Here is a 14,051-nt window from a genome sequence, read left to right on the forward strand (position 1 = left end):
CAGTGGCGCCGACTAGCGGCAAATATTGTCTCTAGCTAAGTTTGAACTATTAGTCGAAAGACCAGTTAATCTACCGACTCTGGCAAAAGTAAACGACACGATAATCTTCCCCTTCCAACAGGCATCTAATTGGTTCCTGCGCTATTATGATAATGTCAACCGGAATGTCACGTGATAGCTTTTTTATTACTAGAGATTTACACGGTTATAACGTACGCATTTAAAAAAATTATATTAAAGCGAAAAGTATAAAAATTTAACACAAATTTCAAATTTAAACTGATCGGAAACATTAGCTAAAAGATTTTTTTTTACGTAAAACATTTCTGCCACCAGGGGGTTTTTAGTTTAGAAATATGGCGCTCATTTTAAAAAAGTGTTATTTTAAAGATTTATTGAATAAGGATAAAAGAGAATGGAAACCAAATTTCACGAAATTCGATTGTATTTTATTGTTGTTTTCTATAGGGACGTATTTAGCCGACATCAGTACAGGTAAAATAACCATACGCAATCAAATAGTTTCCTATATTTTGACATTTGACGTTTCTCTTTTAAATGATTCGTGCTGACTTACTTTAATGTGTATTTAGATAATGAATAACGTAAAGAACCGAGAAGAAGGAACTTGTTACCTGTCTTTAGTACTTTATTGACAGGTATCTATATACCTGGCAAGGTGTTACTTTGGCTCAATTCAAGCTTTGAATGAGACAGTTGGGACCTTACCAGAGCTGTACATCATACCCATAGGAGCAAAAAAGTCAAAAGGAACCATACCTTTTCATGTCATCCTTTATGTGATATAGTCCCCCTAAAATTAGTCTATGTGAAATGTGTCTTTGCTGCCTATTCTCCGTGCAAAGTGTCCGTTGAGGCGAGTGACGGCAAACCTTGACCGATGCTTTGTGGGTAGCCGTGCACTGAAGTATCTGCGTGGTGGCTGGACCCACGTCCCCTAAAACTATATGACGTCGAGTACTCCGCCAACGGTCGAGTGGGCTACTCGAAGCCGACGTAGTCGCTTGGGCTAAATAGTTAAACCCAATAGTCTTGGCAGAATGACTCTCGATTGCGTGCGACCTGGATGTAGGTCGATTTTGGGGGCTGTTTCTTGCCGAGGGTCACGTGTAGAGGTATGGTTTCTTTGGATTTTTTGCTCCTGAAGGTATGGTCTATGGTTTTGATAATGCCTCAGTTGTCTCTTTCAGAGGAGTAATTGTACCAGATTATGTTGTTGTTTGTCTATTTTAGGGGACCACTATGGTGTCCCCCTAAAATATAACTTCCATGAAGCCAACTTATTGGACACCCTGTACTTGGGATAAATACATATATAAATATTCTTTTACAGATGAAGTGTGTTGAGTATGGAGGAATAAATTTCAGTTATTTTGATGGTGTGGACTTTCAGTTGGCTTGAGGTAGCCAGAAAGTTTAACAGGCCATATTCAGACTTCTCACCAATTACATACAATGGTCTGGAGGTAAGTAACATTTTAAACTCTTTGGCAACTGCACTGACTGTGGTTCCTTGTCATCAAAGTAACTTGAATTTGTACCTCTTTGTTTGGCATCTGTTAAAGAAGAAATCAACATCAACATAATTCCTATTCCATATTTCAAGCTATAACATGATGCTCCAATATAAGATAAGGAAGAAGTTACCTTTAAATTATTTATATACAGTAGAGTCCTGTACAACGTGGGGGATTTATTAGCATTATAGGAAATTATAGGTTATCTAAACCTTCATTATCACATGATTTATGAAAGTTTAAACCTTGGCATATAAGTTGCAAAAAAAACGTATACCTCTGATCGACTAAATTCGAGGGTATTGCTTGATTTGCGCATTGTATGGGACTCTACTGTATATATATATAAATGATTTAAACAGCATGTAAACAAATTTGTCCTGTATACACTTGACAAATTTACAAAGAAAATGTGCCAGAAATGAAATTAATGATATCAAATTGCTGTCATATAAAGACTATTCAAGACAAATTTCTAGTAATATTAGAAAATTCTCAAGTTTAAAATTATACATATATAAATTATATTTCAACTTAATGATTTTACAAAATAATAAGTAATAATGAGATATTGGTATTGCTTTTTAGAATATTGAGAAATGTTGGTTTATTAATTTTGATTAATTATAGTTCTTCTATCCAATTGGCAGTCACGTCTGGTTTTGAATCGTTTTGGAGTATTTGATTAGATTTACAATTATATCCACACTCTTATACTCTTTTGGAGCTGTTGATTCTAATTTCTAAAATGATTAGAAATCCTGTTTTCAATCATTTAAAATATATTTCACATTTACAGCTCCAAATCTTGTAATCTCTAATAAAAAATTCAAGAATTCTTAATGCTGTTGATTCACATGCATTTTCATAGTTAAAATTATGATCTAACAATGTTAAATTACTCTTATTTCTAAAGTATTCTTTTTCAAAATATTTGGTGGGGTTTACTTTACTTTAAATTTCATTTACATTCTCTTCTATCACGTTATGTCACATAACTTACATAAATTGTCAGCACAGGCCATAGATAATTTATTAAATTGCAATGTTTTTCGGAATGTCCATTCATTATCAAAAAGTTTATAAACAGATTTGAATGCACTAAAGAACAATGCCATTTAATATGATAATTTATAAAAAAATATTATCTTTTAGGTGAAATATAAGTTAAATTGATTTAAATACACTGTAAAAGTTGTATTTAGAGATTTAATTGATCACAAAAGAACCTACTCTATTGGAAAAATCATTAACAAATCACACATTCTCCAGTACTTGTAAACTGTCGAAGTTTATTCTTGGGGACCCAAATACAAATATACATTCAAATTCTGGAAAAGTTTGAATTTGTGAATATATTTGAAAACTAAATTTTCTTTCAGAATTGTATCTGTCTTTTTGAGGAAAGACTGACAGTCTTAAAAGACTAGAAAATTTGTGATTTGTTAGTGATTACTCTAATGAAATAAACTTTTTGTGTGATTTTTGTAAGAAGTTTGACTTGTTCTGAATTTATTGATTTAATTGCTGTTATTTTTGAGATTTAAATTAATACATTATTATTTTTTTTACTTACAGATATCATTCTTATTATTCAGTATTTCAAAAATCATTACACGATTTGGGGGATTTGTACCTTGATGTTGGTGATTGTGCCGTCGATAATTGTACAGATATTTAGTTTACGATGGTATATACTGGATGGCATAAGGAGCAAATTTTGTTGGATGGTTCATATTTTTAACTTAGGAATATTTGAAAGGCAAGTATCTAGAATTTATTAACATGTTTGTTTATTAGTATTATAATTCATTAAAAAACATATCAAAATTTCATAAAGATAATAGATATGATTTTAATACAGAAAATTTTGAGATTTGTAATAAAATATGCATACAATAATTAAAAAAAACACTAAAGAAAATAGGGTTTTCAGAATTCATTATTGTTTTACTCTATCAGATCAGATAATATAGTTTAATTTAGTCTACTGAGAGCTATGGCTGAATTAGCCTTTTATTGGAGGCTCTCATCTGCCTCAATATGCAAAAAACATGATAAATTTTCTCTGGTGACAGTACAATTGTAAAAATATATTATTAAAAAAGCCAGGATGACAATTACAACTAAAATTTATGTTTGCACCCACAGATCAGGAAATATAAGACAAACTGAAGACACTGTTTTTTAGTGTTTCTTCAGAACTTCTAAATTTTAATTATAATTCTCATTTTTGCTTTTAATGGAGGCTCTCATCTGCCTCAATATGCAAAAAACATGATAAATTTTTTCTGGTGACAGTACAATTGTAAAAATATATTATTAAAAAAGCCAGGATGACAATTACAACTAAAATTTATCTTTGCACCCACAGATCAGGAAATATAAGACAAACTGAAGACACTGTTTTTTAATGTTTCTTCAGAACTTCTAAATTTTAATTATAATTCTCATTTTTGCTTTTAATAATGTTTTTATAATCAATGGAGCTTACATATTATATTATACCATTATATTTGATGCTTTTTTGTTTATTTCTGGTTTTGGTTTGTTTTAATAATTTTTGGATAATTTTAAAATTTAAAAAAGTTTGAATGAAGTGATATTCTTTTTAATGTATTTGTTCTAAAGCACTACAAAAATTTCCCAGTGAAGATGTTTCTGATTAAATTTTAATCAGAATTTGTCTTGGTTCTGAATTTAGTGTTTTTTTCCTAATAATTTTGAATATGATGCCAAGTAGGAATGTTTTTTCTGTTAAAATAATGTTTTCACAATTTTATACACTATTTTAAACAACATAAGTCTATAGAACTGGATTATTTTTGGGCTATAACTATACAGTCTTATATTGTGCATATAATGCAGGCTTTGGATGCATTATATATATAGTACAGTATCTATGTATGTGTATATACACATATATATCATGGATGTTCATATGGTTGGCTGAGTGTCATGGTGGAATTATGACTGTAAAATTTCCTAGTTGACATAGTGATATTTATGGTTATTTATTAATTCTAAATTGCTTGTAAAGGGAGAATGAATGGATGTCCAGATAGTGTAAATAACATATAAATGACAACATGTCTGCATAGTTCTGCAGGAATTGCAGATTTGAGCCATACTCTGATCAATATTTTCTTTCAGAATATTCTAAATCTATTTATTTTAATTTAATTTAATTACAGAATATCAGCCTGTTTACCCTTTAGGCCAATTTACTAGTTTAATTAGTCTTTGCATAGCTCAAAAATAATCTATGTTTTGTATGAAATTTGGATTTTGGTTTCATTACAAGTAACAATTTAAACATTTTTCAATTTTCATTTTCGAATACAGGTATGTGAAGTTACTAAGATGTGGATTAAAAGCTCAAAAAACTCAAAATCTAGGAGATTTTCAACATTTTTATGAAGCTCAGAGTGACGTTTGTATGCTACGATTATTCGAGTCATTCATGGAATCAGCTCCTCAGTTAGTTTTACAATTGTATATAATGTTCAGTACAGAAAAATGGAATATGTGGACAGGTAATTAAAATAATTAGAATTAAACTATACATGACACCAAACATATGCGATTACAAGTGGAATTGATATAGTATATCTAGTAGAGAAAGAAAAACATGTTTAGAAGTAGAAAAGGAAGCTTAAGATAATCAGTGAATGAGCCTATTTGTTAATGGCTAGGACAAATAATAAACAAGGAAACAATAATAGGAAATAGAACTTTCACAAAACTTTTCTGTAAATAAAAAGTTTTATTCTGTTTTTATTTGATTAAGCAGTCTTTCGCTTTCATTAAAACAACACAAGTGTATTAATCCAAAAATCTTATTAAACTTTNTTAAATTATTATTTTTATTATTACTATTTATTTATTTTTTTCCAGTTATTTCAGCTGGAATATCATTGATTTCATTAAGTTGGGGTATATCTGCATACAGCAAATCTATGCGAATTGTTCGTTTAGATAAACAGAAATTATCATTATGTGGAATGTTCTTGCAGATTATCTGGAGAAGTGGTACTGTATCTTGCAGAATTATATCAATGGTTCTTTTTGCTTCTGTATTTGGATCATGGCTACTCTTAATTATGAGTAAGAATAATTTATAAATATGTAAAATGGAAGCAGCAATTAAGTGAGTTTAATTCACTAATTTATGTTTTTGAATAGGTTTACATTGGCTCATAATGACAGTTTGGGTTATATACCAAAACACAGATTTTTGTACAACCTGGTGGGAAGAAAGACTTTATAATTGTATTGTAGGAGAAATATATTGTTTCTGCTTTTTCAATCTTAAAGAAGGTCATTCGCGTTATAGATCAACAATATTTTACAGCATTACTTTTATAGAAAATGTTGCATTTTTATTAAGTTATTATTTGATAAAGAATAATGGATTTCAAGATGATTTAATTGTTGGATTTGTGATTTTTGCATTTATAATAGGTAAGAATACTTTATACTATTTATCGTGTCCAAAAAGTTACTGTGCAGTGAGAAATTTGCATAATCTCCTCTGAAATCTGGACCTCATTCCCTGGATTTTTATCGTGTACATAAAACTTCACTTTTATTAAAATTTAAATCTTTACCACTGCACAATAACTTTTTGTACATCCTGTAAATTTAATTATAGCAATATTTTGTTTTTTTTAAAGACTTATAATTTACATTTTACATTAATCTATGACATAAAAACAGATTTTAATTAAAGTAGAAAAATAAAAAAGTAAAAACAAAGTTTAGAATCTGATTCTGCAAGAAAACGTAGTGTAAGAACTACTATTAATTCAACAAGAAACAGGTTTGAGCCAAAATCAAGCAAAGTAAATTCTTTAACAATGCATAACTAATAATTTTAGACATAAAATACTTTATATTTTACATTTTGTTAGTGAAGAAGTTTAGAAAAGATCAGATAAATCTTATTACAGTTTTATATTGTCTGATATATATGGTCTGATAAAAAAAATTATAGCAACTTATAGACTGCTGTGTATTTGAGCAACAGATTTAAAAATTTCAAGGAAGAGAAAATCAATCTACTCCTAATGCTGAGTCAAATTTTAAGGTTGTTCTATTAGGTGTTAGCTTATTATAGCATACTAAAAGAGTCTGTGATTGTACAAAATGACTGATTTCAAGGTGTAACATACATGCATTAAATTTTGTTTTAATTTATGAAAAACAAGTCAGAAACAATGACAAAAAGGAAGAAATTGCCATCTTGGTGAGGCAAAATCAGAGGATAATAATACAAAAAATGAAAGAAATGACTAACATTTTTTATGTTCAAGTCATTCTTGATGGTCAGGAGAATTATTGTAAAATTTGTTATTTAATTATTAAGTTATGAAGAGAGACATCAATACTTGGATATTGTCCAGGATCTGCTTGAATAAGACAGTAATTTTCTGAAATTGTAATGGATTTCAGAAAATTATTGTCACCAAATCAGTTTTTGTCACCTATAATAATTTGAAAGTGACAAAAGCTGGATCAAAACTAAATGGTAATCCAATAAATGGAGAAAATCAAATGAACTTCATCCAAAAAAAAGCATGCACAAGTCATTCAGATGTGAAAGTTATGCTTACTATTTTCAATTACTGTAGATTAGTATATAATAAATGTGTCAAATGGGAACAAATATCAATGCTGAGTTCTGTGTGTTTTGCAGTATCTAAGAGAGCAAGTTTGAAAAAAAGGATCTGATATGTTGAAGAGAAAAACTTGGCATTTACAACATGACAATATAAGAACACATACAACCATGCTAGTACAGAAAATTTTGGCACAAAATTCTGTACACTTGTTCCTCGACCATCTTATTTCTTGGATTTGTCACTGGCAGACTTTCTTTTTCCATGACTCGTGAACATTAAAAAGGAAATATTTTGAGACTAGAGGCAATTGTAATGAAATTGTAAGACTTACTAGGTTTGTTTCTTAATTAGCAAATAAGAAGTGTCTTAGAATTGGAAAAAGTATTTCCAGAAGTGTGTTACAGTAGGAGAGTTGTTATGAGGATAATAATGTTTAAATTGGCTAAAGAATATTATTAAATTTTTTATTTTATACAGTCACAGTATTCTTTTTTAATCAAACCTTATAAAATCTTTATTCATATAAAATTTAATGTATTAAATTTTATATGATGAATATATATATATCATACAGTATCAATACTTTGGGCTTTGGGATGTTGATATATATATCAACATCCCAAAGCCCAAAGTATTGATACTAGTCCAAACTCTCACAGTAATTAACTGGGCTATAATTATTGATCGTAGCATAATAATACAGTAGAGCATTGATTATCCAAGACAATTTGGGACTGGGGTTGTTCGGATAACTGATTATTTATGAAAAAAAATATTAAACACAAAACTATACTGTCTACATTTTGTATCATACATCTTACAAATAAATACCTTACATAAAGTAGTACATTAAAGTAGGCCTACAGTTTAAGTTGGCAGGGAAGGGGAGAGTGCTGCAGCACCACAACACTAGCAGAAATTTGAATTTGCCAATTGGAACACTTTTGGTTAACCAATGTTTCGGTTGATAGGTATTTGGATAATTGATGCCTTACTGTAGCTCAATTAATTACGGCAAAAATTTGGATTAGTATTTATATGATAAAATGAAAGAATTACTTGAAAATATTGATTCACTAGATAAATATTAGGAAAACTTAAAGACATATTAGAGATTTCAGTTTGTGCAAGTAGCAATGAAGCTTTTTAAATTTTCACTTTTAAAAGTGAATGTAAAATGCATTTCATATTTTTGTCGTCTTATAAATTAAAGGAATTATCATAGATTGCTATTCTTGTAAAATCTTGTTATATTTTATGAATTACTTTATCTTTAGTTGTTCTAATTAAGGAATATATGAACTTTGTATAAACAGAAATTAAATCAAACAAACTCTTCTTGTTGATGAATTTAATTTATTCATTTTATAAACACCTCCACAAACCCAATTTTTTATTTAAAGCCAGACAATCTGATGAATTATTGGGATATAATAAGACTAAGTTAATATTTAGATACAAAATAATTGATTTGGGTAAGGTGGTTAAGCTGCCATCTTGTGATAATTTTAATTAATTTAATTATTTTATTTCTTTCTTCTGTTTATTTTTTACAGTATAAGATAAAAATTAAATCAAGAAATTACACAAATAAAATTTTGAAACTGAATATTATCTGATTGTATTAAATTTTTGATTTTAGAAAATATATTAAACAATAATATCATATTTTGCATTTTCAACATACCAAAGATTTGTATATATTATTCTTAATACATTCTATTTTTAAATGTAATCATAAATAATTTTTATTCATAACCATGTACAGTAGGACTCTTCCAAGACTCCTCATATAAATGGAAATTTGTGTAAAATGGAGAACTATTAAGTATTTTCTATACTAAAGTAACCAGATGTCCAGATTAATCAGGACAGTCCTGGTTTTTGACTCTTTGTCTTGACTTGGAAAAATGTTCCAGTTTTGACCTGGTTTTGAATAAAATCTCCTGAATTATCCCATTTTTATTTATAAGTAAATAGTTTATATTAAAAAATCAAAAAGATTTAATTTTTAAAAAGTTGCTTCAAAGAATTCTCCTTTAACATTTACNGGCCAGATTAGCAAAAGCTTGTGGTATCCAGTCAACATACATGTATTGTGTACATGGGCAGATCTACATAGGGACTAATAGGGCTTAAGCCCTGGTCCTCAGTGTCAAGGGCCCACAAAAATTGAATTATTATCATAAATTTTTAATACTTTTTCATTATAATACATTTCATGTGTAGATATCAATATAATGGGCTTTATAACAGTCCTATTATAAAGCCCAGCATACTTTTTATTCACACCAAATAACACTTCTGCCTATTGTTTAGTACCTATTGTTTAGTGCTAGAGATAGGCCTATTATTCTTATTATAAATTTCAGCATGCCCAAAAATTTTGGTCAGGATTCGCCCCCGATTATAAAAAAATACTCTATTATCCTAATAAAAATACAAAAGATGATCTATTCATTTATATATTGTAGAAATAAAAAAGTTTTTATTATAATATAATAAATATTTACTGTAAATGATAAATATACTTTATATTTGTTAGTTGCCACAGAACGTTATGCTGAAACATGGGATTTCTATCTTCAATCTTCTGCATTTTTGCAATTTGACATAAGTATGGGATGTAGCCATCTTACAGATCTCTATTCAGTACAGTTAGAGTATTCTATTGATAGAGGGCGTTCTTGGAGTCCTGTTAATCAGGAATGCATTCCACCAGAAGTTGGATGTCGTGGTTATCAACTTGGTTCAACTTTGTTATCTGAGAAGCATGTTAACTGGACAAGAGTTACAATTTATCTACCTGACCGGGCAATGTAATTTTCAGAATTTTATATATTTATAATTTAAATATTAATAATAAATAGTATATGTTTAGTAACAAACTTCTTTTATATTTAATACTAAATGTGTATTTTTTTCGGTGGTAATTCTAACTAGGTACTGATATAAAGTGACTAGAACGTCCTGGATTAACTGGGATGTCAGGTCTTTGACTTTTTGTCCCAGCTTCCTGGTTTTGGATAAAATATCTTGGATTATCCTGTTTTTATTTATAAGTAAATAGTTTATATTAAAAAATCGAAAAGATTTAATTTTTAAAAAGTTGCTTCAAAGAATTCTCCTTTAACATTTACTATAGGCCTATATAGAATAGTCCATTCTAGTAAATTACCACAATATTACTTATGTAGAGATGCAGCTAAGCATAGTGCTTTACCTAAATCTTACACTAAGCACTAACTGTTTTGTGGGAAAATCTTTACTCATCTCTTTGAATTGCAGTATGAACTCCAGATTTACTGGATGAGATATTTAGTTTGCATGGTTACATTCATGATAGAAAATGATTGTGCAAGCTGACATATCTTGCTGACATTTGTTTGTTGCAAGGCAACAGAACATGAATATTTCAGGTATATGACAAGAGAAAGGCATATTTGTGGAGTATATTCTTGGGAAAAGAGCACTGGATTCTTTTCCAGCTTTGCATTTTTTTTTTTTTTTTGTAAATTCAAGAGGGAATTATGATGACAACATTTTGAGAATTGTTGAGAAGCACATTCAAGCATTGTGATGATACTTTACAAATATTTCCCAGAAAGTATGATGAACAATAAGTGGATAAGAAAGCTCTTTGTTGTGACTGTGGAGTCATTTCCTGTGGATCTCAGAGATCCAACTGCAACTTTCTGCAGTTGGATCTCTGAAAAGTCTTTTTGAACAAATGACAACAATCTCTTTTTTTTGGTTCAGAAGTTATTTCTGATATCCCAAACTCTGACAAAACTATTAAGTTTCTGCTCTCTTTCCCATGTCCTATTTGATTGAGTTGGCATTTTCAGCATTGATGAACAAAAATCAAAGAAACAAAATCAAATTATTGATGTGAATGCTCATTTGCACTTTCAATTCACTGACTTGAAACCAGACATTGCTACTTTGGTGTCCGACAAAAAGCCCCATCATCTTTCACATTGAACTGAGATATGAACAGCTTATGTAGCATATTTTTTAAATATTTTTTCATTATATTTTGCATTCATTGCTTGCATATATTGTAAATGGATTAAATTTACAAATATTAAACATAAATTCCAATGCATGATTTCTTACATGGCATTATCATTGTGAGTTACTTCAAATGATGTACTAGGTTTGAGAGCAAGGTTAAGCTGAAAATAGTGTTGGCTAATGTATTTTTATCAGTCTCTCACATTGATGCTATAAGTTATATTAATAACACGTTTTATAATATTCTATAAGAGAAATTTTGAAGGAATTGGATTGTTAAAAAAATTGTTTTTTTAATGTTTAAGTGTGTCCATTTAATACAGAATTATTTATATTTTAGAATTTAAAAAACAAATTTTTACAATACTTTCATATATGTGAATGTTATCCAGGTGTTCTTAGTATGCTGTTATATTATCGTTTCTTTCATCCTTCCGGTCCAATTACTTTCAACAGTACAGAGTCTGAAAATGGTGAAATTATTTCAGCAAAAGTAAGTAGGAGTAATTAAGAGGCTTTAAGATTTAAATATATAATGAATGTATTTTGTAAGTTATTTTTAAATTATTTAGGAAATATCAATAGGAATGGCGAATTCTCTAGAAAATGTCGATGATTGCTTTTCTGAGAAAAGTATATCAGAAACAAAGAATCGCTTGTCATCTCCGATCCTATGTAAAAATGTAACTCTCAGAGAAGACAAAATTTTATCTTATTCTCATAAATTTCAAAAAGATATAAGTTCCATTTCAAATATATACAACTGTTATCAAGAAAATCATCAGTCTCACTCACAGAACTGTAGTGTATTAACAATACAGCAAGATCCTTCCCTAGAAGATTCATTAGTTATGAATATGCACCTGAAAAAGCAATTAGCCAGTCATCATAAGTTGGTCAATTATAATTTTCGAACACAAGCATCTTTCAGAAATCTGTACGATTCTCAAATTCACTGTTCCTGTCTAGTGTTGATGGATAATGATCCTTCATCCAACGAATTAAAGGCGAGACCATTTCATGCAGGGAGGGATTTCTGTTATTCTCTACCCAATTTAAATTTAAGTTTGGATTATTCAAATGAGGAATCCTACTTTGTTTCTCCGTCCGATGCTTATTCGAATCGCACTTGGTCTCTCTGCAATCTTTACCAAAGCGAGTTGGCAAATTGTTCCATTGATGAATTAAATGATTCTGTATTAATAAAGAACGAGACAAGTAACAAGAATTCAACTAATAAAGAAAAATGTAAATGTAATTTTCTCCTTCCCACCAGTGTCAGCTGTAGGTGTGCTCGAAAGTTTAAAAAATGTATTGAAGATGAGATTTTGAAATCGGAATACAAAAGTTACAAAGATATAAATAATACATTAAATAACATTAATGAATCAACGCCATTAAAAGGTAACAATTGTAATATTTTTAATTCTGAACAAAATAATAATAATAATAATAATAGAAAATCAAAGATTACTGTGGAGCAAGAAGCCGAAAATAAATTTAATTTAAAAATAACAGATAATCCTGTTCAGAACTTTCATTCCTCAGAGATATTTCAAAAAGCCGAATCTAATTCTTCAATTCCCACGTTGTCAAAAGTGTGCATTGTTTGGAACAATGCTAATTTACAATAAAAACACCACAAATTCCCTAAGAGTAGCTTTAAGTCTTCCAAATCACAAATCATTTAACTGAATGGCTGTAATTATGTGAAAAATATATGTTAATTACATATAAAAGAGAAAAAGAATTAAGATTGTGATAAATTTTGAGATATTTGAAGTTTGGTCAGTTACAAATTAATAATGTTCCAACACACAAAAGTTGGCAAGAGATTGTCCGAGTAAGTTTTGGAAAAATTGAATTTTAAGTAAAATGAATTGGTATAAATCAATGTAGTAAATTTGATTGGTTAGATGGCTGTGTGTCGATAGGTTTTCTACTGAATTTAAATCCGGTCTGAGTTATTTGGTTTTTGTGGGTAGTTTGAATCGGATTTTGCCTTCTGTTCCTCCGATTAACTCGCAAAGCCAAATCTGTCCACATTAAGAAAAATTATAGTCTGTACACTATTTAGTTGGATTCAATTTTTGTGATACGTCAAGATTATTTTGGATGATTCTATAACTTTACTAGGGTTTTATTTATCTGTATTTGTGTAAATAATTTTTATATATTGTACTTTTTAAATTAAAGTTATTGATGTTATAATGTTTTTATAATTGTAGATTTTTATATTGGTGTAATTTTTGAAGGACAGAATTCTTCATATACAGTAGAACCCCTCTAATCCGTCACCTTTGGGGCTGGGGTATGGTCGGAACGCAAAAAAGGTCGGATTATCAGAAAAAGTAAAATAAACAATCTTCCCCTTTGTCCAGTCTTTGTAGCACTGCTAATTTTTCATTTAATGAAAGAGTAACGTGTTTAACTTTCACTCCTGACATGTTGAAAACACACACAAAACTGTACATGTACACACAATGTAAAACATATACTGTAACGAACACAGAAAAACGCCACGGACGGTGAGTCATCGACGAGTCGCGACAAGTTTCTCGACTCCGACCACGGTCGGATTAACCGGAGTGACGGACTAGCCGAGGGCGGACTAGAGGGGTTATACTGTAATTTACATTTTATTCTTTTATGTATTTTTATGTTGCTAAATCCATTTTAAAGTCTTGAAAGGCATTCTGCTTCAAAAATGTGTCCCTAATCTGTATGTGTCTAATCCAATTTTATTTCTTCACAAAACTCTAAATTAAATTTTCAACAAATATCCCAATTTTGTTTAAAAATTAGGATTTTTCTAATTGTAAAACTGTAATCATTAATTAAATGCATAGATTTGGCCAATATAAAGAGAGTG

At 29.4% G+C, this 14,051-nt stretch overlaps 1 protein-coding gene across 2 annotated transcripts; it reads left to right on the plus strand.

Moving 5' to 3' along the window:
- The first annotated feature begins 302 nt into the window (after positions 1 to 302).
- On the plus strand, positions 303 to 13,570 carry LOC111628519 (cell death abnormality protein 8-like). Of its 2 annotated transcripts, XM_023372327.1 has the most exons (8): positions 303 to 495; positions 3,117 to 3,300; positions 4,884 to 5,074; positions 5,436 to 5,645; positions 5,724 to 6,002; positions 11,572 to 11,672; positions 11,752 to 12,583; positions 12,639 to 12,816. In XM_023372327.1, the coding sequence occupies exons 1-8, from the start codon at positions 357 to 359 to the stop codon at positions 12,686 to 12,688; spliced, it is 1,986 nt and encodes a 661-aa protein (XP_023228095.1). In that variant the 5' UTR covers positions 303 to 356; the 3' UTR covers positions 12,689 to 12,816. The 2 variants fall into 2 exon arrangements, with proteins under 2 accessions (XP_023228095.1, XP_023228094.1); XM_023372326.1 differs by having other exon boundaries at positions 11,752 to 13,570.
- The last annotated feature ends 481 nt before the right edge of the window (positions 13,571 to 14,051 follow it).

Source organism: Centruroides sculpturatus, unplaced genomic scaffold (assembly GCF_000671375.1).
Source record: "Centruroides sculpturatus isolate CEXI.00-Female unplaced genomic scaffold, Cexi_2.0 scaffold615, whole genome shotgun sequence".
Taxonomy (NCBI): Eukaryota; Metazoa; Arthropoda; class Arachnida; order Scorpiones; family Buthidae; genus Centruroides; species Centruroides sculpturatus.

What these genes read in the sequence shown, in the direction of transcription:
- LOC111628519 (XM_023372326.1), top strand. Translation starts at nt 357, where the DNA reads ATGGCGCTCATTTTAAAAAAGTGTTATTTTAAAGATTTATTGAATAAG. An exon ending in TTTAGCCGACATCAGTACAG is followed by an intron (nt 496 to 3,116) that starts GTAAAATAACCA and finishes TTTTACTTACAG; the next exon opens with ATATCATTCTTATTATTCAG. An exon ending in ATGGCTACTCTTAATTATGA is followed by an intron (nt 5,646 to 5,723) that starts GTAAGAATAATT and finishes GTTTTTGAATAG; the next exon opens with GTTTACATTGGCTCATAATG.